At 35.9% G+C, this 23,946-nt stretch overlaps 1 protein-coding gene across 2 annotated transcripts in view; it reads left to right on the top strand.

The window, feature by feature from the left end:
- ZC2HC1A (zinc finger C2HC-type containing 1A) overlaps nt 1-21,110 on the top strand; it is a 33,850-nt gene extending 12,740 nt beyond the window's left edge. Inside the window, exons 3-10 of one of the 2 annotated variants that reach the window (XM_087751084.1) lie at nt 229-345; nt 547-682; nt 4,066-4,214; nt 5,227-5,329; nt 6,243-6,351; nt 12,274-12,396; nt 17,187-17,294; nt 17,957-21,110. In XM_087751084.1, the coding sequence (XP_087607210.1) occupies nt 229-345; nt 547-682; nt 4,066-4,214; nt 5,227-5,329; nt 6,243-6,351; nt 12,274-12,396; nt 17,187-17,294; nt 17,957-18,143 (1,032 nt within the window). In that variant the 3' untranslated portion in view covers nt 18,144-21,110. The remainder of the gene's footprint in view (nt 1-228; nt 346-546; nt 683-4,065; nt 4,215-5,226; nt 5,330-6,242; nt 6,352-12,273; nt 12,397-17,186; nt 17,295-17,956) is intronic. The other variant, XM_087751095.1, reaches the window with a different exon arrangement.
- The last annotated feature ends 2,836 nt before the right edge of the window (nt 21,111-23,946 follow it).

Here is a 23,946-nt window from a genome sequence, read left to right as displayed (position 1 = left end):
ATTTGTCTTGCCGCTCAATATGTATATGCATTGATGAATTGCTGTAGTTGTGTTCTAAAAGTAATGGCTGGCATAAATATTGGAGTGAAAGCAGTCTGATCTTATTTATCAAGAGCTGGGCCGTGTTTGCTGATTGGCATATTGAGAAAGAGGGAAATAACATGTTAATAAATTATGTTTTCAAAACTAAGTTCTATATTCTCCTTTTTGGTTTTCTTCTGCTTGTAGAAAAAGCATGGACCCATTTGCCAAAAAACTTCTGCCAAGAAAAGGAAGACATTTGATTCCAGCCGACAGAGAGCAGAAGGAACTGACATTCCCACAGTAAAACCTCTTAAGCCACGGGTATGTTATAATTTAATCTGCATATTAACATTTTAGGCAAACTATGTATGCATTATAATAAGACTTATTTCTGTTGGCAATTCGTGATAACTAGGATCTGGAAGAAATCTAACTATAATGTTGTGTAGTAAAATAAGGCACATACTTTGCTTGAAGTAAGAGCTTCAAACATGTAAAGCTCTTTCTTTTTTGCCTTCTCAGCCAGAACCACCCAAAAAACCTTCCAACTGGAGACGAAAGCACGAGGAATTTATAGCAACTATACGAGCAGCCAAAGGACTTAATCTTAAAGATGGTGGAAAACTCCCTCCACCACCTCCACCATCATATGACCCTGGTATGTAAAACAATCGAGTTCTTCAGTGATTTTTTTTTTTTAACTGAATTTGTAAAAATTTGAATTGTAAAGGAATTCTTTGGAATACAATATTCACAAGTTCTTGAAGATGACTATCTGATTATCCCTATGCAGATGCTGGCTTGTCACTGTGGGTCTGGGTGGCTAGCATCCTGTGTAGCTTTCAAAGCCCATGACTTTGTTTTTAATGCATTGAAAGGTAGTTGTGGCCAACTTGCAGCTTGCTACCATCTTATAAACCACAGGCTGGGCAAATTGTTTCAACACCTTGTTTCTGTCCACAACAGCGAAACTGCTCAGAAAGAGCAGACTACTTTTTAATTAGCTGCCGACGCTGGACACCCACAACCTATTTACATTGTAAGAATGCACATCGACTATGTTCTTCAAATGTAGTCTCTCCTGTTTCTTGCTGAATTCACATTTAGTTTCATGTATGCAGTGTATGCTCTAGCGTGCACGTGATCCTTCCTCATGGTGGGGGTACTTGCGTTTTGGGTATGAGAGATGTGTGGGATTTGTATTAACAAGAGAGTAACAGCCCTTGGGTGCCTTCAGAACTGAGGCTGGGTAAAGTGTTGAAGCAGTCTGATGTTAGTGAGAAGGAAATATACTTTCCAGTTAATTTCTGTGATGTGAGAATAGGTTGGAGACTGTATTTCTTCCTCTTGTCTTAAGAGTTAAACCATTTGATCAGTTCAATGGCTATTTTCAGAAAGACAGGGAAAAACAGAAAAATAATCTGTTTGCTTCTGCCTGCCTGTGGTCAAGTGAGGATGTAAGTGTTCCCTACCTTGTTTCTCTACAGGAAACATGTTAGTCCAGTATTAGGATTTTAATTGTGCATTCATAGTAAGAAGTGAAGTTGTATTATTCAGCATTCAGTATGCTATCTTGAAATGCTATATGCATTTTAAAGTAAAGTAGAACCAATGGCTAATGCTGTGGATAAGAAACATAAGGCTCGATCATCATTAATAATCTAGTTGTATAGGTTCTGCATTACAAGCAGAAGAGCCCAGAACTAAAGCTAGCTTGAAAAGCTACTAAAATGGTGCTCCCTTGATTCCAGAGACTGCAAATGAGTTTGAAGCGAAGGAATTAACTCTATTCAGCCTGCTTGAAAGCAGATAGGAGGTAAAGGGAAGAGAAAGATATTGTGTCCCTGTTTCTCTTCCTTCTGTCTTTTACTTTTTCCAAGCTGAGTCTTACTGTTTGTAGTCTTCTGACTTCATCCTGCTGCAGTGGGTAAGACTTAGGAGGAGGGAATCAGGAATGAAGAGAAGATGCACGAATTGATCAATGGATTTTCTTCCTACGAATAGAACAGAACAAAAATAGAGCAGGGGCAGCTGCCCTTGCTCTTTTTCCACTTTATGTGTAGGAGAGAGGGAGAATTATGCATGGTATCATGGAGTATATTCATCCTCTTCTACTCTTTGGCATGCCTATTTCCAACTAGCCACTAGTCTTTTTCCTTTAAAAGAAAAGACTTCTGTAGTAGTATTTCCTACTTAATTGCATGCTTTGAGTTTGCAAAGAAGCAGTATTGCTGGTTCTTTGATCTCCTGTTCCACGTTTTCCTTAGAAGTGTGGAATACCCTCGTGATATTAAGAAGGCCCTTAGGTCACCCCGTTTGCACTGAACTTGACTGCCTATCTGTACTGCCCACTTATTTTAATTAGTTTGTATTTTATAAAGCTTACATTGAATCCTAACAGTTCTTCTGGACAGTACTTCCACGTAGCCAGGTGGCTCACTGGTGCTAAGCATTTTACAAAAGGATGAAGATACAATCCCTGATTCTTAAGAGTGTACGTTAATCCTCTACCATCTGATCCATTTACTTTAGTGGGCTTTGAAAGTCTTCTGTGGGAACTGAGCTGTGCTCCCGCAAGAAATGTCTTTTCTTATTATCTAGGGGCTTCTATGGCTGGTTTATTAATCTATTTTGCTTTTTTTATCTTTTTTTAATTTTGTTTGGGCCTATCTTGATTTGATCATATAGATATTGTAATTCTTTTTCTTCTGAGTTTCTATCTCTTAAGCTATAGTTTATGTTTCAGTATTCTGACAGTAGAGGAGTTTATGTAAAATAAATAAATAAAAATCTCTTGTTATCACATGAGATTCCCATGCTGTCACTTCTGTGAAGGATTCCCATGTTCTTCCTGTGTCCTTTGCTCACACTTCTTGGGTCACAGTTCGTGGTTTGGTGGCCACTGCATCATTTGACTTATTCAAAATTGTTTGTTAATTTAAAGGGATAACTAGTTAAACAAGTTCTGCTGCATTTGGAGTAGTAACATGTAATCCAAATCTTATTTTGGATTGTATAATATCTAACTGTAATCTTGGAGACAGTGACTGTTGAATCTCTCCTCATTTTCTTCAATACATGTCTAAAATCAGCTAGGAACATAGTAATTTAACCTGCTTTGCCAGTGTCCAGCTCCTCTGAAGTTGATGTGTACATGGTTTTGAATACTGTAATCTGGGGAATTCACCATCCATGTCTCTAGACACTGAAATGTCTATCTGAAACTGCAGCCCAAACATTTTACTTTCCAAGGGCAGTGTATTTTAAGGAGTGTATTTCCAGCATACAGATGAAGCATCTTTTAGTATTTTAAACATTTACATAGCTTTTCTGTTTTTTTCCCAATGTTAGTAATAATATTTCCTGCAAGTAGTACTGTTTGTAATGTGACTAAATTAATCTTGAAAAATAATACAGCCACCAGTTACCCTGTTTTGCATGTGTCTATAGATATCTCCTAATTTTGACTGGACTTCCTCTGATTCTTTTTTGTTTTTGTTAAATTTCCAATTTTATTTTTATATATATATATATATATATATTTAATGATAATTTCTAGTACTGCAGTTAGTATTTCTCAGTCCTTTCAAAACTGCCAGAGGGAACAGATTTTGTTGTCTTTTGCTATTTGTATGGGAAAGGTTTTAATGCATTTTCATGTCTTGAACAAACTGAACTGTGTTTGTGATATTTTGTTTGTTTAGCCTCTTCTCTTCTCCACTTTCTTCCAGCTGATATCCCTGCATGTCCATGTACTCTTTGGCCACCTCCTCTGCTGATAGCATCTCTCAAAGTGTTTCTGATTTCACTTAGGTTATTTCTGATCCTCAACCACTCTTCTCATTCTTATCCATCAAACAAGAAACATCTTTTTGTTTTACATGTGGACAATATTCTTTTCCCCAGCAATATGTATTTCATTTTCAGATTCAAGAGGCCTTAATTTTCTTTGGGGGTGGGGCTGGAGCTGGTCTTGAAAAGATTTTAAAACACTTTTTTTTTTTAAAAAAAATATTAATGTTAGGTTTTTATGTTTTAAAGATTACATTCAGTGTCCGTATTGTCAGAGGAGATTTAATGAAAATGCAGCTGACAGACACATCAATTTCTGTAAGGAACAAGCAGCACGTATTACTAATAAGGGGAAATTGGCAGCTGATACCAAAGGGAAGCTTCCTACTCGAACACAGGTGAACTACAACATTTTTCTTAATTTGTAACTTGCATTCAACATCAAATCAAGCTTGTTAAATACTATGTTGCTCTTAAATGGAATTAACTATTTTATTCTGTAATTTTATTATTTGTGCTAGGCTGAAATTGGACACTAAGCATGCAAGAGGTTTTTGCTTTCTTATGAGAGTTGCAGAGATCTATAAATAAGTTGGCAGCAGTTGCAAAGCCAAAAACAGTCATAAATGTAATTCAGAGATTTGTGAAAATAACAGGTAAGGGTAGCAGCAGGAAGTAGAGATGCAGTGTTTGTAAAGAAAGTTGAATTTCTGTTGTGCAAGGCTTCTGAATCCAATTCAAGACTGTTCCTTAAGTGGGCAAACAAAGGTACATGACTACAGGACAACTGACAGCAATATTTTAGCTAATTAGAGGCTTAGCGGGGTTCAGGCATATTAAGGTAGGAGCTGCAGTAGTTAACTTACGATGGAAACAAACGAAGGATTGAAGTGTAGGTGTGTTTTCATTTGGTGGTAATGCCCTTTTTTTCTGGGAGCTGTGAAGAGTTAAACAGACACAAGAAGTTACTTAGTGATTCTTGCACTGTATTGTGAATCAGGGCTGGGACTGGTCCAGAGCACACATGTGAAAGTAAGATTTGAAAGACAAAAATGATCCTGCCCTTGAGTATTCTTTTTAATGTTAACTGGTAATGAGGTGATAATGTTAAGCTCATGAGACAGCTATGGAAAAAGAAGAGAAAAGCTGTAAAAAAGCAGAAAATACACAAAGACACACAGTTAAACAAAAAACTAAAACCACTGAGTTAGGTAATCTTTCCTACTAGTATCATCTGTATGTATAAGAAAGCAGACTAGCGGAAACCATTTGCATGATCCCATAAGAGAAACAGTTTACCTAGTAGGTAATCATTATCTGTTTTCCCACAGTACCTGAGATAACTACCTATTGTGTTATATAGATAGTTTGATTTAATTGCTTAAATTTCTAGGTTGTATTTTATTACAGTACAAACCTGCTGCAGTTAAGAAGATGCCTTCTGTAGGATCAACACTATCATCATCATCATCACGCTTACCACAGCCAAGTGGTGTTAGCAAAACTGTTGTAGGTATGAAATAAACGTTACAAATTTTCCATGTCCTTTCTAAATATTAGTTCTCAAACTATGCAGTAAAAGTAGTATAATTTTAATAGCTGGAAGGATTTCTACAGCATTGCCCAGCTGACGAAGTAAAAAAAATTCATAGGAGTTCAGTGTTACATTGAGTGGATAAGATGGCATCTGTTTTTCATAATACAATTTTTTTTGTCAATGTTTTTGTGACCTGATTTTTTTGACTTACGTTTGTGATGGCTATATACTTTATTGTTGAAATTGATGTAGCAGTTTGTAAAAACTCATTTAAAGTAAAGTTGGAAGGGGCACCGATTGACATCTATGCAACAAGACTCTTGAGCACATAGGATTTTCTTCTGTTTTATATATCGGGTCAAATTAGTTTTTTTCTGAATTGAACCTGCAAAATCATTCTGTGTAATAATGCATAATTATATTGAATACTGATCTCTCACCTGAGATTCTTCTGTTGCTTAATTCTGTAATTAATTTGTACGCTGAATGTGATCATGAATTGGTGAAAATACATAGTCAAGCCATGTATATTATAATTATGCAAACACTGGTTTTATTCTGATTTCAGATATCATCAGATATCAAACATGTTCTGTTTGTATATACTTTGACATCCTAGACTTCTTTTCTTTCCTTTTTCTTTCTGAAGAAAGTAATTGAGATCCAATGTTTTTTATTAGAATAGAACATTATGTTTCAATTGCATATTTTCTGTAAATTTCTGGAAACATACTTGCTTTTTCCTAGTATCTTGACACTTGTTCATATCTGGATATTTCTAAAACTCTCGTTTTGAATTTTACAATTTAAAAATACATAATTAATTGTACCATTCCAGCAGTAGAATCTTACATTTTCTTATATTTCCATGCTTACTTACAACTGCAAGGTGCCTCTTCAAGTAAAGCACTGTCTTCATCTGGATCCAGTGGGAGCAAAATTCAGACATTATCACCAGCTCATAAAAACTCATTGGGAATGGTGAATGCACAAGCAGGGTAAGTTTCCATTTAATGTTGTCATTTATACTTCATATTTATATTGTGCTAGTTCTAGAAGTCTGTGGTCTGTTTCACTTGCCCTTTTTTTCCCCTGTGAGCTTCAGAAGTGCAGTGTTTTGAATTTATCCTTTGGTTATAAACATAATTAATGTTTAGGGAACATCAGAGTAGACAAAGATGCATTTTCTAATGTTAAAATAACAGCAAAGGAGGTCAAGTGATAAAACCAGATATAAAGTAGATTTAAAAGTTATAGAATATGCAGAAGTTGTTGGAGCTATAATTTTTTTTTCTTTGTAAAAGTGAAGACTTAAAAAAGGAGAAAACATTAGGCATAATTTCCTGCAATTCGTGGAAATAAAAGAAAGAGGCCTCTGCCAGAGACCGCAAGCCAGTTGTGACAGGATCTTTCCTCTTAGCACAAAAAGGATGGATACTTTCCCTCTTGCCTGTCCTGTCTTAAAATACTCAAGAGACAACAAATGAATGAGCACAAATAAGGCAATGGAAACCAGTGCTCTACAACAGCAACAAGAAGTGGTAGATGTAGATTACTACAGTTCAGTGAAAGTGCTGGTGTGATCAAGGCTGTTACTGATATTTTGCTGGGGGGCTAGTCAGTGCGTACTGTCTCAAAGAAGAAATGTATGGAAGGGATTGAAGAAAAGGAGTGCAATTTTACAGAAGTTACAGAAGAAGAGGAGCACCAAGGAGCACTGAGAGAAAACAGAAAAAAATACATCAAAGTGATTGCAGTTATAATATTGGTGATTGAAGACGACTTATTCCTATAAAAATGAGTATCAAATTGGTGAAGGCTGTGTAAGGTGGAGACAAACAATAGCTTAAGTTTGTGAGGAAGAAGGATATTCTGAAAGAACTCATGGGGATGGACAGCTTTATTAATTACACAAAACTAGTGATTTTTAGTTTATTGCTCTTAAGTCTTACAAGTTATGCACAAGTATAAATTACAGCTCTGTCGTACCTCCCTCCTATAACACCATGTAGCATCAGGATGCAGTTCTGTCCCTCCTTGCTCTACGCACTCATACTAAGTCTTTCAGACACAGACCAGAGGCAGAGTCAGTGAGGTTGTCAGAATTTTTTTTTTTTATTCCTGCCCGCCCTCCCCTCCCCAGTGTCCTTATAGTCTTTGGTCTACAGCTCAGCTTCACTACTGTTTGTAGGCATCTATGCTTCAACTGTCAGAAAGTCCCACCCTCTGTTATTCACTGACTGATTTTTATAGCATATTTCTCCATTTTCAGAAGTTGAATTAACACCTACAGATGAGTGGCAAACAAGTTGGTCTGCAAACCACAGTAAAAAATCAGCTGAGATAATCTGAAGGCATGTTTCTGACCCCAGTGGTGAATCCCAACTGTCTGGGAAAGGCTTTTTCTTGTGGATAGAGTTTCTAATTGCGGTCTGTATTGGTTTGTGAGGGGGTGCAGGTTTTGGTCTTCACTTCTTAACAAGGAAGTTCTATTTAATTTTACCAGTCAGTTGCTCACTGGACTTACTACTTTGTATTCTGTTGTCTTCTGTTTCCTTTTTTGAAGCTTGGAGGAAGAATTGTGATGTGACCAAGCCAAATAGCAGTTAATATATGGAGAGATGTTTGCACAGGTTCTCTCTGTTCATACGTGCTGCTTTAACCACAGATAGATGACTTCTGGTTGGCGTAGCTCTCAGATAATGATCTCTGCTGAGAGGCAGTGAATGTTAGCTTGGCTTATAACCTCACTTAATTGCTTACACAATTTCCAGTTTTTAAGAGTATGGATGTGATGAGTGTGTTTCTGCCTGCAGTCCTTCTCGCTTCTCTGCTCTGAAAAACTTGTGTTCTCTTCCTGTCTTTCCCAACCAGTCCTTATGATTTCTTGCTGGTCATACTAACCAGTGTTCTCACAGATGGCTGTTAAACGTGTCTCTTTCCGAAGTGTTATACCTGAGACCTAGCAATTCTTTCTTTTTCTTTTAGCTACTTTGCATTCACTTCTGATAACAAGTTTGTCAGAAATTACATCGAAGCAAAGAGGCGTAGGAGCAGTTACAACATGGAAGAGTTAGGTGTCTCAAATTGGTCACTAGTGACAATTTTGGCCTTAATCATCTCAGTCTTAGTATTGGGGTGTGAGGAGGAAATATTTAGGGTTCTGTTGAAATATGTACAAAATTATATCGGAGCAGGGACTGAGACGCTAACAGTCAACCTCCTGAGTCAGAGAGTGAGAATAGCTAATACTGTAGTGACACAGGTTTTAAACATTAAAACATCTTACAATTTAGGCTACAGCTAACTGCAGCTACAATTATTTTATAAAATAAAAGCGCTTTTAAAATTTTAGAAAAATAACCTTCATTAGGATAAAAAAGGTGTGTTTCTTTTGCTACATTTATGATTTAACCAGTAAAATGACAAGGCATAGCATGAGATCTGGGATTCTGCTGTACCTAAGTCAGGTAGAGCTCATGCTGTAAGATGTCATGCTCTTCCTTCTGAGTTGTTAGTGAACTGATTTACTGAGCGCAGTGTTGCACATGTATTGTTTCAAGGGTAATCTTTCAAATGGAATGTTAATGTTAAGTGATCGCATCTTTTTTCCTTGGCAAATATTTAAGAGCCTACATACTTTTGTGACCAGGTTAATTCCAGTTTTTGCTGTAAGAAACAAGCTCCTGCAGCTTTCCCTAAGGCAAACTATTTTTTTTGTTGTTGTTTTTTTACATATTAATTAATTGAAACATTCCATTTTTGCTTAGATTGTTGTAATTCCAGATTTGGCAGAGAAGTAGTAAGGCTTAATAGTAGAATTACAATTATACTGTGCAATATCAAGGATGAATTATATGTATGTTGAAGGGGGGCAATTTAATCAGACGCTGCTTCTTTCTGTAGAATCATGGTACCTGTTCTCTGTGATGGATGTGCAAAGGGGCAAGAAACGACTATCTACTGGCTAATCTAACAGCCAGAAGTGATTAAAATACACAGGCATGCAGTTTCCCTCTTGCTCTTTAGGTGGCACTCTTGAACTGCTGCCTGAAACTATTGTGAAAGGCCCATGAAGCTGTTTGTACATTTGTGTTAAAGGTGACGGTTAAAACGACCTGGGTTTCTAAGGTGTTTGGTTCTGTAAAGGAAAGATTCTTGAACTTCATTTCATATAAAGTTCAACTTCCATATCCCAGTATAAATTTTTATTTTGTATGAGCAGAAATGGAACCAAATTTTATGAACTCCCTTAGTTTAAGTCATTTTTGCTATATTATTTTTTTTTTAATTTGAATTCTCCTCTTCTGCTCTCCAAGTAAAGGACTACTGAGAGAGCACACCGCAGCATCATCAATATAAGCTAGGTTAGCATTAGTGAGGCTTACTTTGTAGAGGTAGATCAGATTATATCAGCTGAGCTCTGCTATGAGAGTTTTCTTTTTCTGCCTGGACAGAGTAAGAGCACAGCCAGCTGTAAGTATTAATGGAAGTGTAGCATAAAGGCATCACCTCTGAGTCCTAGAGAAGCAAGTAAGAGTGCAAGAGTAGCGTGTGACTCTGTATTCTTGTCAGTAGGAAAACCTTCTTTTGTTTGCATGAAAATAGGTTTTCATCTTTTTGATGTTGAAGAACTGGGAAAAGGAAAATTAATTCTACATAAATTGCAGTTAGGGTTATATTTTGATAGTGAATCACGTTAAGATCCTAAGTTTGATACGTACTTTGTAAAAGTACAGAATTTAGCACCGTCTTACATTTCTTGAGGGGTAGGGCAGTTCCAGTAGGCTGTCAGAAGTAATCAGATCTCCAGGAGAAAAAAATTGGGTAGGGCCTTCTTCCTATCCTAAGGCTAAGCAAAGAGGCAAACTCCACTCCCACTTGCAACCTGTTTTGCCTAGCTTGACAACACTGTTCGTGGCCAGCCAGGGATCTTTTACGTGTACAGATTAATTGTCTGTGCATGTTTCATTTATGAACTGGTTTTTTTTTTCTTTTTTTTTACTGGGAATTGGAAAATTATGTGATGTTTTTCAATGTGGCAAACGAACCCTTAGAAATACCTTTTTGTCATTTTTATTTTATTTTGGGGATAAAACATACTATTTAATGTTAAGTTGATCAAAGTTATGCGTCGTGTGATCATGTCTGTTAGTGACACATCCAGTACTGTCTTACAGCTGAAATGCAATATGACTGGCACACCTAACCAGTATCAGTAAATTTTAAATTCCACTTATATATTTGCCATACAGCATGTGTAGCCTTTAAAAACATTATATTTTTAAAATAGCTTGTTCCTTTCATTAAGACTATAACTTACACAGCTTTGTTCAATGAAATCAAGGTAAATAAGTTGTCTTGGTGGTCTTTGCATTTCAGAAAGATTCTTATGATCGTGCTTTTTTTCATTAGTACATGAAAGGGCTGTCAGCTTTGGGTGTTTGGTTTTGTTTTTTAAGTATGGAAGAATACTCTAGTTCTTTATTTTGGCAGTATCATGACTGTTTCTAGCTTATTGTCTTTGGTGTTCTACACTGTAGGTGCCTGGAGTTCACAGATTATGTTGATAAATTGTTAAAGGCTAAGAAAATCATGGTACATTGGAGTACGTGTCTTGCAGTGTCAGAGACCTCAGTCTTGCTTCTCAGTCATTGGGAAATATGTAAAAAGTATATATTTGGTCAAACAGGAATTGATTAAGCATTTCCTGAGTTAATTAGTTTGAACTAGAACATCTGTTCGGGAGGAGGAGTGGGAAGAGGAACTCTTACAGCCTGCATTATTTGGGGCTAAATTGTCGTGACTAAAATCTCAGTGTTCCCTGCTGACTTTATGATGAATGAATACGTCTAGCATTGTTGAATTTTTCTTCCTTATGGGGAGATTTCCTTTGATGCTTTAGAGATGTAATGTGGATTGCAAGGTTCACACCAGAAGCTTCCCAATAAACAAATTACATTGCAAACTTTTTTTGAGAAGAAACTTCAACATAATTGAGGTGGGGTGGAGATATAATGGGCTTCTTGCAAGTTTTACCATATGGTTTAAGATGATAAAAATGAAGAACTTTACTTGAAGACCTATTTTTTCTAATATAAGTTGTGATTTCTCAAAAGTTCCAATTCTCTTTATGATGATATGTAGGAGGCATGGTGGTGTGTTTTATTTTGATTTTTGATTTATTTTTTTTAATTTGATTTTTGGTTTATTCTTTTTGGTTTGGAAATGTTATCCATAATAGTAAAAAAGTATTCAAGTGTTGCCTATGTGTATAGTACTGTCTATTGTGAAGTGGATTTTTTGATATTAAAACAAGGTTGTTTTTCTTTCAGGCTTTCCTCTGTTCTTTTCTCATCTCCATAAAAGAAAAGAGAATGGAAGGCATGTTATTCTCTCTGGGCACAATGTTCAGCCTTTACCCCCCCCCAAAAAAAAAAAAAAAAAGTGAAAAAGGAAAAATTTTCCTTCTTCCTAATTCTAAAGTTAAGGAGGCTTGTACTTACATCTCTGTGCTTTCCTAACATCTTCATAAAGTTACTATAACTTGTAATTATGAGCCCCCTATTCTAGATGTGATAAGTTTGACACTATGAAAGCTATTCTTAAAAGAAAAAAAGGCCAAATGTGAGTGCATTGTGCACATTGTGGGGATAACTGGCATTAGTTTTTTGTTTTGTTCCAAAAAAAAAAAAAAATATGCATTGGAAACATAATCCAAATATAAGTCTATGAAAACCTCTCTTTAAAGTAAGAAGAACCCTTTTGTTTACTGGATTATTAAAGTCTGATTTGTAAATTTTTTTTAATCAATGGTAATTCTTTAGGAATATAAGTATTTAATTGTGAGTGATTTTTTTTGCGATGACTTGAATAGCAATCTAGCAATCTCCTTATGAGTACCCCTTTATATATTTTAGTAGTAAGATGGACAAGTTAGGCCCACCACTGCGAACTGGAAGAGATGTGCAAAGGTTTTATGACACTGATACAAAAACAGACAGTACCATCAAAAGACCAAATGAGTTGTTGCCTATAAAGAAGTAAGTATTACAAATCAGTGTGGTTTATCTGTTTTGCAGAAATGTTCCTCCAAAGCATTGGAATAGTGAAAGTGTGACCTTGACAGACATCTACTGCCCAGTATGTCTTCAATATAAATGCTGTGGGAGAAGAGTATATAATATAATTAGTATAAGTATCTGTTTCATGCAGGGTAAACAGCTTCATAGTAGGACAGGAAAGATAAAGACTTACCTCAGATTTGATTTCTTCTGTCACTGATTGATTATGGACTAAGAGTAATGAACTTCTATCCTTGTAAACCTCAGATAAAACAATTTGCATAACGTAAAGCTGAAGTAAGCATTTAAGCCTGATAACTGTACAAATATCTGCCTTACAGGCAAATGTTTTACAAAAAAGTAATTTTATTCTTTTAAAGTCAAATATTTATCTGTCTCTTACTTCTGTAAGATAGCTGTGGTCCAAGAATGTAAGCAAGGCAGACTTTGTAATGAGAAGTCTTTTATTAAGTCCAACTTATCTCATATAAAGACTTCTGAATATTCAGCAAGTTTAAGATTAAGTTTGGAAGAAAGGGTATTCCAATCTTTTAACAAGGAAATAAATACTATATTGTAGTTAACCCTTTGCTATAATTTGGAAGATGCCAAATTCAAATGGGCTGATTCTTCATAAACAATACCTTAAAGCATATTGCAAAAGAGAAATTAGTAATGAATTATGTGGGACATACATGGAATATAATGCTTTAAATAGCAGAAATGTGACTAAATCTCTTCGTGCTGTTTTAGTGTTGTAACCAAAGCTGAAGTGTCTTTTAGAGAGGGCCAGAATATTTGAACTTGGGTTTCTATTTGAAGAAGCAAAAAGGTTGAAAGGGGGGGGAGCTCTTTTTAGAGAAACAGATTTTTTTTTTTTTTCCCCCCTCATTCCTTTGCATGTTTGGTTAGAGCTATAAATCCTCTGAATCATCAAAAATTAGGTCAGTTTTTCATTTTGTAATACATTATTGAGATGTTGAAAATTTGGCTTAGTGAGTTACTAAGCGTGCTTACAATAGCCCCTAACCGTAGAGCAGTGATTTGATTTTTTTTTTTCTTCTTGAGAGAACTTCTTTAAGAGTATAGACTCTGCTTTTCATAACATGACTGTTGTTCTTATTCAAATGTCCACTGAGTTCATTAATTAAATCTGCCTTCCTTGCAGGAGGTTATTCAGTATGTTATGTGCCAACAGCACTGGACAAATGTGAATAGCTACTAGACATTGTTAAATTCAGTATAGCAATGTGGATGTGGTTTATGGCAAAGGTTTCTGGACTTTGGCATGCATGCCATTAGTCATAAGGAACTTACTTATGATTTCGCACAGAACTATGAGCTGTTGTGGGTGACACTGATAGCTGTCAAGAATATCTGAAAACGCCCTGTCTAGGAAGCAAGCTTGAAGCTTGAAATTGCTTGAAGCAATTTTATGGCAAAATCCAACCAAATAGTGAATGTGTAAATAGAAAGAGACAAGCTTCTTTTACAGATTTCTTTCAGTTTTTCATTTTGCAAGCAGTGGTAATTCAACTATATGTACAACTTGAGCTGCTTTAGGAAGGGAAGTCCCCTTCAATCTTATTTCTTTTGAAATTGAGAATGGATAATAAACATCTTTAAAGGTATGTCCAGATTTTAAGAGTTCAAGGTGGTATTGGTACGCAGCCTCATCTGCTGTCAGGCTCCCTTAATACTTCATGTGATACAACTTAGAACAGGGATTTATATAGCTTTGCAAAATCAAAACAAACAAACAATAAAATCCAACCAAACAGAAAAACCAGAACTGGACAAGTAGGTAGAAGTGGCAGAGGTTGGACAGATCGGAAGAGACCAAGCTGTGGTGACAAAAGTTGAAATAATCAAGAATGTCTGACTTTGTTAGAAGACATCTGTCTCTAGAGATCAGATTGCAACTTAAGGATGCAATTTCAAGATTTGTCGATAAATATACATGAAACCTGATGCTAATTATGTGTCTAGATCTGGGATGAGTAAAGTTGTAGACAGTGGCAGCCTGCTACTTCTGTTGATTTACTCATCAAAAAGGGCAGAAATCACTGCAGTTAATTATAAGACTCGTATTAAAGTTTCTAGTCTGGAAATAGAGTTGGTTTTTTTCTGTATTTTTAGAACACTAATTGGAAAAAGAAATCTGCAGGAATTATGCATAAAGCTATGTTTAAACACTTCAGACTTAAGATGTCCTGATAAGCCTTTAATGAATGATGTTTTATCTGTTCATGGGACTCTGCCTCCCCCAATAGACAGGGTGGACAGTGCACTTTCAATGTGGCTTTTCAATATTTTGATTCCGGCCGTGCCCCCGGTTCAATCAGTGGCCTGTATGCTGTACTAGACACTATACAAATCATGTGTTTAAGACACTTATTTCTGGGAAATTTCTCTAGTATACACCTAAAATTAAAGCATCAGGTCAATCTTCAGAGCACCTAGTGGATGAGGGTATGTTATACATATTTTAGAGAACTGGAACAGTTGGAATATAAGCAAGAATAGTGGGCAATTTATGTTGATTTCTTTCAAGTATCTAGGACTCCTAGCATTATGTTCAAAAATTATTGATTCAAAGTACACCCTGAAGAGACTTCAGTTTAAGAAATTAATGCTGTTAGTTTTGAAATAGTAGTATGTTGGTCCCAAGGTGAAAATCCAGAGAAAGCTAAGTTAGTAATACTTTTGAAAAATATGTTTTAAATCACTTGGAGTTGTCTAAACAGGAATTAAGACACAATTCTGATATTTGCATCATTGTCTGATGATCCCTGATCCATGATGATCCATACCATTTCTGTGTCTACAGCTGAATTTTTCATTATATGCTTTTCTAGCTTCCATAACAAGTAAAGTAACAGTCCAGTATGTTCTTTCCACTATTGAGCTCTAATGAATTTTACTCAATTTTAAGCAAAGGTCTCTCTTTAGTGTAAAGCGAGATGGGAGAAATAACACAAGATAGAGTATTTAGCACCTGTGCTCTTGTGCATACTTGTAACAGTGTAATTTAGGTTATACTTAGAAATTTTATCCTGGAATTCTGTAACTTCTGAAAGACTGACATAACTTCTAATAAGTTTTAACTCTGATATAACTTATGTAGTGCTTGTCAGTCTGCACAGTATTTTTTTTTTTTAATCTTTAGAATCTCCTTGCTAAATAAGAAGACAGACAGGAAAACTAACAGAGAAGGTTGGTGTTCTGCCCAGTGAGCCAGAATCTTCAATGGTTCCACTCTACCTGTTGCATGTAGAAGCCATTCTTCTTAAACTTGAATACTTTAGTTAGATTAAATCAAGTGACATTATATCTTAAACTTAGTTCCTGATGTCCACTTTTGTGCTTAATCATTTAATCACTTTTCCACTGAAGTGTTTAAGTGATGGAAGGAGCTGAAAAGCCATCTTTAGCCTACGCTCATACCATGAAGGAAGAAATGTTTTATGCAACATTTCTAAAATTCAGGAGTTATTACATTGTTCCTCAGTTGTGTCAGTGTTGCATTTGATGTAGCTGTGAATGCGTTTCCTTATATATACTTCAAAAACCAAGCCAAGACTAAGTTGCTTATAATTCTGAAAGGAGCAGTTAGGTTCATCTGAAGGGAAGGAAAAAAAAAAAAAACACTTTTGGGTTTTTGCTGCTGATTGGGCTCTTGGTGACTAAAAAAAAAAAAATTAAAATAAGACTCCATTTAAAAAATTAATGTCCGTGAGCCAGTCCCAACTTAAATTTCATTTCTGCATTGGTGTTCAAGAATGAAAACAGAAAAACCTGGTGGGTCATGCACATGATGTTGTAGTCACTGAAGTCTTGCCAAAGAAGAAGAAATCCCAGTGAATGGTAATGCTTTTGAGCAATGACAAAAAATTCTGTCCTTGGTCACTGATGATAAAAGGATGCCCCTTCCTATCTCTCTTTCTTAGTGCTACTCAGATTTTTCAGGGGATTCTGTTTCTCTACTCATCAAAGCAAGCAGTGAGATGCTCTGTGTGTTTAGGATGTGCTATTCATTGCATACTGACTTCTCATAAAACCTATGAGTCTTGAGGAAAGCAGCTTTCACAGCTATGTGGTTATACTGTTGAAGCCAACTTTAAGAACGCTGTGACAGGCTAGGAAAAAATTAGGCCGTAATGCCCAGCTGGATAGACTTTCTTTCCTCTCCTCCTTCTATTTACGTATATAATATTTATGCTTTGAAGAAAGAGTATCTACAGCATTATCTGAGAAGCCTGCATCCTAAATAAAGTCTGTGGCTATGAAGAAAAAAAGTCTTGTGACTCATTTCATATTGGTCACAAAGTATTGAGAATACGGTATCTGTTCTACTTTTTTTAAAACTATTAAGACCTGCAGTCAGCTGCTCTCTATTTCTCTTAAAGCCGTGCCGGTCCTAAAAAGTAACTTGTAGTCTGTCAAGGTGGATATTGGCACATACTAAACAACCAGTAGTGCAGGATCTGTGTGTATTTTGGTGTGATAGCAAGTGAAATACATGAACAGGAAGGGACTTGCTGTTCCGTTTAGCTTGTCATTGTAAGATTCAAGTCATATTCAGTCCAAACCATGAAAGTTCATGCCAAAGCTCTTCTGTCTACTCTTGGTAGGAAGTAAGTTATATTTTTCATACAATTAATTGTTGTGTAGATTGTTGAACTCATTTTTTTATATAATTTGTAAATGCATATTCTTGTATGTATTTCTGTGTGTATATAAATCATCAAATATTTATTCTATTTTAGAGGCGCAACAAAAACACGGACATCAACCCCTCCTAGTGTGGCAAGAACCATGAGCACGGGTGCTCTAACAAACAAAAGAAAAACTAGCAATTCAGACAGTTACTCAAGGTAGCTTTTAACTTTGTCGATTTTGTCAGCTATAGAACCTTCATTAAATGGGAGTACTTTTTACAAAAGAAGTTGGGGAAAATATTGTTCTCTGCAGTTAACAGATAACTCATGGTCAGTATTACTTGGCCTGTTTTTATACATCTAACAGAACACCTTTGTCATCAGTTGTCTCAGATGTGCACAGAAGATTGTAAGAAATGTCAAAAACCTCTGAGGAACTGTTGAAAAAATAAGTGAATGGTCTTTCAAATGGGAAGTGAGTGGTTCAGTTGAAATTGAGTGAAATTTGCAAGCACACAAATTGTCTACCCTTTTAAAGGGTAAGATAAGAATTGTATTGCTGTTTTTGCCTTTCTTGTTTTGACAAGCTAAGTTTCAAGTTTTCAGACACTCCAGTTAGATTAACTAGTGAACCAAATATTTGTTCCTGCTGCCAAAATTTTGACATTTTTTGTTTTCTTGCAGGGAAGGTAGGTATCTGGAGATAAGTAGGGGAGTATGGGTAGAGTTATAAGGTATAGCACTATAAATAAATAGGAAGTGTAAGCATGAAAATGACAGTAACAATACCAGTAATTCACTGCAAGGATTAGAATAATTTTGCATCAAGTTATACTGAACTGAGTTACAGAGAATGTTCTTTATCTGGGGATTTTCAGGTCTGACGGTAAAATTGGGTATGACAGTGGAGACTACCCATCCTCAGTCAATGGAGGAAGTTCAAAAAGCAGTGAAGGAAATTCACCTGTACAGTTATCAAAGTTCTGCCATGAATGTGGAACAAGGTATCCAGTGGAATGGGCAAAGTTCTGCTGTGAGTGTGGAATTCGAAGAATGGTTGTATGAACACATTCTTAAAAGCAAAAAGAAAATGAGAAATAAGAAGCATCTGCTACGTACTGCTGCATGGAAAGCTAGAGCACTCCTTCCAGTTAGACTTCATGCTGCAAACATGTTGAAACATCATATTGTAACTTTCTGAGTACAGTCTTCTGGTTACACACTTATTTATAAACAAATATATATACTGTATATAAAAATAGCAGGTACCTAAAACTGTGCCATTCGAGGAAATACTCTTTAATCTCTGTTGGAAATATTTAAAATTAAGGTAAAAATGTGTTAAGTAACTTAGGTAGCAGAAGTGGTTCAATGTTATTTTTCTTGTAAATCCTACTAGATAAAGGATTATTTAAATCACTTATGTAGGATAATACCTACCCATAGGGAACTAGCCATGAAGAACTTGGGCTTCAAAAGTTTCTCTGTGGAGGCATTTCCTTCATATGTGACAGTAACTTAGACGCTGTGTTCTAAAGGAAAACAACATGAGCAGCTCCTTATGAATTCCTAGTTAAAAGTGCAAAAAGTCTGGATCCCTTTAAACTCTTTAATGGTAATACCCTAATTGGACTTTAAATAGGATTTTTTAAAGAATCAAAGTGCAAAAACTACCTGAGAATTCTGTTCACATGTAAGAAGAAAAGCAAGATTTTTGTGGCTTTCCATGTTCTGTTTTCCAATAAGAACATGTTAATATTTTTGTGTATTTATAAGGACAAATGTGGTATCACCATTTTATTTAGTTCCTTTTGTTCAGAAACACTTGTTGTCTTCTTCCTGTGCTCCACCATGACCAGCATATCTAAAAGTTTTGTGCTTTTTGTCTATAAAGATTTCCAAAGGTCCCGCTCCTTTTTTTTCTCTTCCCTCATTTCCTGAAGGAGAGGCAGTCTGTGCTTATCCTACCTAAATGTTGAACTTTTATTTTGAAAACAGCCTTCTTGATGTATCCAATACAAAAAAAAAAAAAGAGTTCCATAAAAACTTATGTTATTAGAGCAGTAGAACTTGATGTAAGTAGTGACTGGTTTTTATTATTCCTGTGCAAATAGCACAGCTTACACAAGTGCATAATGGAGTAACTGTGCTCCATAGGTTTATTTGTAATACCTTATATGGTTTTTTGCAATTTTGTATATGCTTGGGCTCTGAACAGCAGCCTCTTGAAGTTAGTAACAGACTTCGCATTAATTCATTGGGAGGAAGGGTGAGGCACTGGAAGTTGTTCTTGTTTTAATATCCTGTGTCACTTAGTAAAAAAAAGAAAAAAACCACAAAAAACCAAACAAACATTCACAAGCCAAATTACTTAACTTGTATCTAAATGTAGTAATTTGTTTTGTGATGTTTCGCTTTGAAGTACTGGCACCATCTTAGTTATGCGTGAAAGAACAATTTGACAGAACTTAATTGTGCCTTTCCCACAATAAATGCATTCTTTTTATCAGAAATGGTTACTTTCAGCTCACAAACACCATTAGTATCAATTCATATAATTTCTTTGTAGCTTATGCAAAATATAATGTTCCATGATAGTATTGTGATCATTGTTTGCATTCTCAAAACTTGTGGTTACTATCAGTGGAGCGAATTTTGAAGAAAGCATGATTGAAGAAAAGCATCTCCAAAGCTGGTTCCAGTCCTGGAGGATGAGAGATTTAAGAGACTTGATGTAGTCTTGTTGCAAGCTACAAACTATTGATGTTTTAGAATTAGTTCAATGGTATGGAATTGTCTTACACTTTTTATACAAAATTATGTTTAGAAATTATCCTTCATTCAATGTAGTCTTGTTTTATTATAACTTGTGTAAGCTGGCTACTGAGCATGGTAAGATGGATGACTGGTAATGATAGAACACAGTTTGGCTAAGATTTGTCAGTTCTAGGTAGTTTAGGTTCTAGGATCCATATTTTGGCACATTCGTATCTGTACTCGGAAAAATTGGAATCCTGCATCCTTTGCATAGATGAGCCTGCTTTAGAAAATTTGCCCTGGACTTGGGCCATGGAGGTCTGCAGACTGAATTACTGCAAGCTGAGTGTCAGCAAAGATACAAGTCCAGAATAGGTCTGATCAGTTAGTGAATCTACTGACGTATCAATTCCTTTTTCTGACTTGATGAATTTCCAGTTCTTGTTTCTGCTGGAAAAATGCATTTTACCATTTTCTGAAAATGCTTTCTATAAAGGGAAAGTTTAGTAAGGAAATAAATACCTTCCATGTTTTCCAGGATTGCTGTAACTGTAGAAAAAACATGTTGACTGTTTCTCCTTTGAATTGTAGGTGGCGGGTTTCCTAGTTTCAAATCATTCCACATACAGTTACCATAATTTCTGCTGTTTGTGTAACTCTTTGCTTCCAATGCAGCATTTAGTAAATTATTTGAGTCACACATCTTTTAGTTTATTTACACTTCTGTGATTTATAGCAAGAAGTAGGCAGGGGATTAGCCTGAACTGAAAGAAGAATTTTAAAAAGATTTCCTGAATTTTTAATTTGGCCTTACAAGAAGGTTTAGTGAAACAAAAAAAAGTCTCTGATGTTACAGATCATAGACTGTATTACACAAGTTGTCAGCACAGATAGCTGTCATTCCATCTCAGTGGAATATTTGTTAGGAAAGAGTAGATTTGTTTTCATAATGCCCCTGCAGAACTGAATATGGGAAACAAATTTGTTACATTTAAAGAAAAAATAAACTGTTAAGAGAGATGGACTCTGAATTTTGAATCTTTAGGTACATTGCATGTGTAAGGAAGTTCCTGAATTTAATTTATTAATGACCTAGGTCCAAACCCTCTTGCCCTAGCCCTTCCCCCTGCCTTTATGCCTTCGTTTTCATGGGAGGAAAAAATATGGATACATATACTGAAAGAGGAGTGTTCCAAAATGTCTCAAGAATCAAAATATTGATAATGGTGAAGATAAAACCCCTAGATGAACTATGCACTGCTGATGCACTTCACCGATGAGTCTAAACTTAGCTAGTGTCATCCTCTGGATGCCTTGTTGACAGATGTTTCACTTAAAAGTCGAAATTCCTTAGAGTTCATGTATAAAATTAGGATGATATGATTACACCATTTAGCATCTGTCTTTCCAGTTCTTGGTGTGTGTGTGTATATATATATATATATATATATATATGGGGGGGGGGGGGGGGTGTGAGCACACACATGTATTTTGTGAGAACTCTTAAGTTATACAAATGTAAAAAGTTGTTCCACTAAAGTGGAGTTGATACAAAGCAGGACTCAATGCTACTTGAGGACTGTGAAGCCTCAGACAGTAGACTAATGTAGTTACTGTCCATTTAAAGTGAAATTTATTGATGTGATTGATTTAATGATGTCTATACCAATGTCTGACCTTATGACAGACTTTCTTTTACTGTCTGCCACTATACCTTCCTAATGTGCTTACTAAGGTTCTACCATTCAATTAAAAAAGAAAGGAAAAAAACTCAAAGGTAAAATTCCATATAAAGAAACAAGGAGAAGGCTGGTTTTGAGGTCTGGCCTGAGAGTGTGCGTTCCCATTCTGCTTTTGTGAATGTCTGTTACACAAGGGACATTTCTGGGCCAGAAAGGAGTGCAGGATCACTGGAACTATACTGTTACAAGTGCAATGGAGTTATGAAAAATACCAGCTTCAATAGGAAAAACAACATAGCATAAGGCTTAATCTTTATACGATGTATCTTATACAGGTTTATATTTATGCATGATATTCACACCCTAGGTAGTTTCAGAACTGGAGTCTCTAAATGTACAGCAACTTAAGTACATGGTGATATGGATAATTATACCCTCAGTCTTACACACCGCTCCAGGGAAGTGGGTGTGGGGAGGTGCTTTACTACCATTTCAGCTTGCACCTAGGAAATGAACATTCAGGCAGAATTTTTCAAGTTCACCGAAGAGAGTCGAAGAGCCATTAACCTCCCTTGAGTGGGTCTGAACAGCTCAACCCGAGGGGTTCCTTGGCTGGGAAGGAGCCGGCGGCCTGCGGGGAGCTCTCCATGGTGCTCCGGCCACCGAACCTCTGCTCCCAGCGCCGCAGGCAGCGGCTGCTCAAACTTCTCTATACGGGCTACAGGTAGCGAGGTTCACAGGCTAGTAACTTAAAATGTATTTTAAGATCTGACCCAGCCTTCAAGCATTGTGGAAGTTCTCTGTCATCGGAGAAAGACTAGCTCCTAATTCACCATTGCAACTGAGAGTTAGTGCCTGAAATGCAGTGTGCAAAGAGAACGGTTTCATGATGCATGCTTATCGAATCAGTGGAAGGAGGTATGACTGCAGTAGTTTAAATGCTAATAAACAAGGCATGTAGCAGTGCACACTGATGTAGGCGATGTAATTAGTTTGAGTATAAAATGAAATGGTATTGTCTACGTATTGCAAAGTTCTCAAAAAGTGCTAGTTTCTGTCACATAGACTTTGTATATGTGCAAAGAACAAACCTGTTACAAGTTTTTTTTAATCTTGGCTGGCAACTTTGTGTTTTATAAGAGCACTTTTTGCAACTTTAATTCTTTTCAGTTTGACTAAGCTATGAATAATTATATGGGTTGTATGACAGGGTAAAATTTTCATCTTTGGTGAAACTGGGTTTAGTGAACGGTGAAAATAGTTTTATTGCCTTTCAAGTACAGCTCATTCCAACTCATAATGGTTTTGTTGCTGGTTTTTTTGTTTGGTGGTTTTTGTTTTTTGGTTTTTTTTTCACTGAATAAGGTTTGAGTTACCTAACAGCGGTGTTGGAAGAAACGTTAGGTAAAAGATTCTCTTGCTGTATTCAGCAGTTACTTGGTTGATATTTTCTTTCCAATATTCACAATATAACAGATTATTCTTGCATACTAGTTCAGTGAGTTGGTTTTTTTGTTAGTTTTTTTTTTTTGTTATGTCATTCCAGAATACACATTTCTGGAGGATCCTACTTAGCCCCATTCCATTTCATATTGCCAGAAAACAGCTTATTCAGATTTTCTCTTAATTAGTGTTTCTTCTTTACAAAAATAATCAATAGGGAAATCGTATTTCTCCAATGTGAACGTTAGCTTTTGAGTCAGCAAATCAAATATTCAGTTTAACATAACTGAATATTGAACTTAAGTGCTAAATAGTAGTGCATGGTTTACTATAGTTCTATATTTGTATTTGGATTTCTGGCAGAAGCGTGAGTGGATTTGGGTCTGATCTGTAAAGTGCTGAGTATTCTACGAGTGTTACAATACCTACTTTATATGATTGCTCAAACTCTTGGTGTTCATCCTTCATATGATACTTGGTATGTATCTTCATAAGCTTTTATTTATTGATGTTCTATGTTTTTAAATGAAGTATTCATTCATGTGTTTGAGATGATTAATTTTGTCAGCATTGCATTTATTATGTTTGCCTTGCCTCTCAGTACATTGAATATTTGTGTTTGTGACCATCCAGTGTTTTTTTGCAGAATTCCTGGGTTTGTTTGCATCTTGTTTGGTATATTATGTTTATTTTAAAGTGTCAGTTCTGTTTTAATTAATAAATGTAAATCACCACCTAATGCTAATTTGCCACTTGTTAACAATAAAACAAATACGCCAATAAAACTTTTTGTGATGCCCACATTTTTGCAGCCAAATGTGAAATGGTCTTAAATAAAATAGCATAGGGATAGGTGACTGTCGCGAATCCTGATTTAGGATCCCTCCAACTATACCAATTTGTCGCAAATCCTGCGTTAGGATCCTGCCGACTATGCCCATTTGTCACGAATGGGTGATTTAGAACACTTAAGGAATCACCAACAA

The sequence above is a fragment of the Nipponia nippon genome, unplaced genomic scaffold (genome assembly GCF_047370975.1).
Source record: "Nipponia nippon isolate SJK-2023a ecotype South Korea unplaced genomic scaffold, ASM4737097v1 scaffold_1, whole genome shotgun sequence".
NCBI classification, from domain to species: domain Eukaryota; kingdom Metazoa; phylum Chordata; class Aves; order Pelecaniformes; family Threskiornithidae; genus Nipponia; species Nipponia nippon.
Note: the sequence above shows the minus strand (reverse complement) of the source record. Positions and strands in the feature narration are given on the sequence as shown.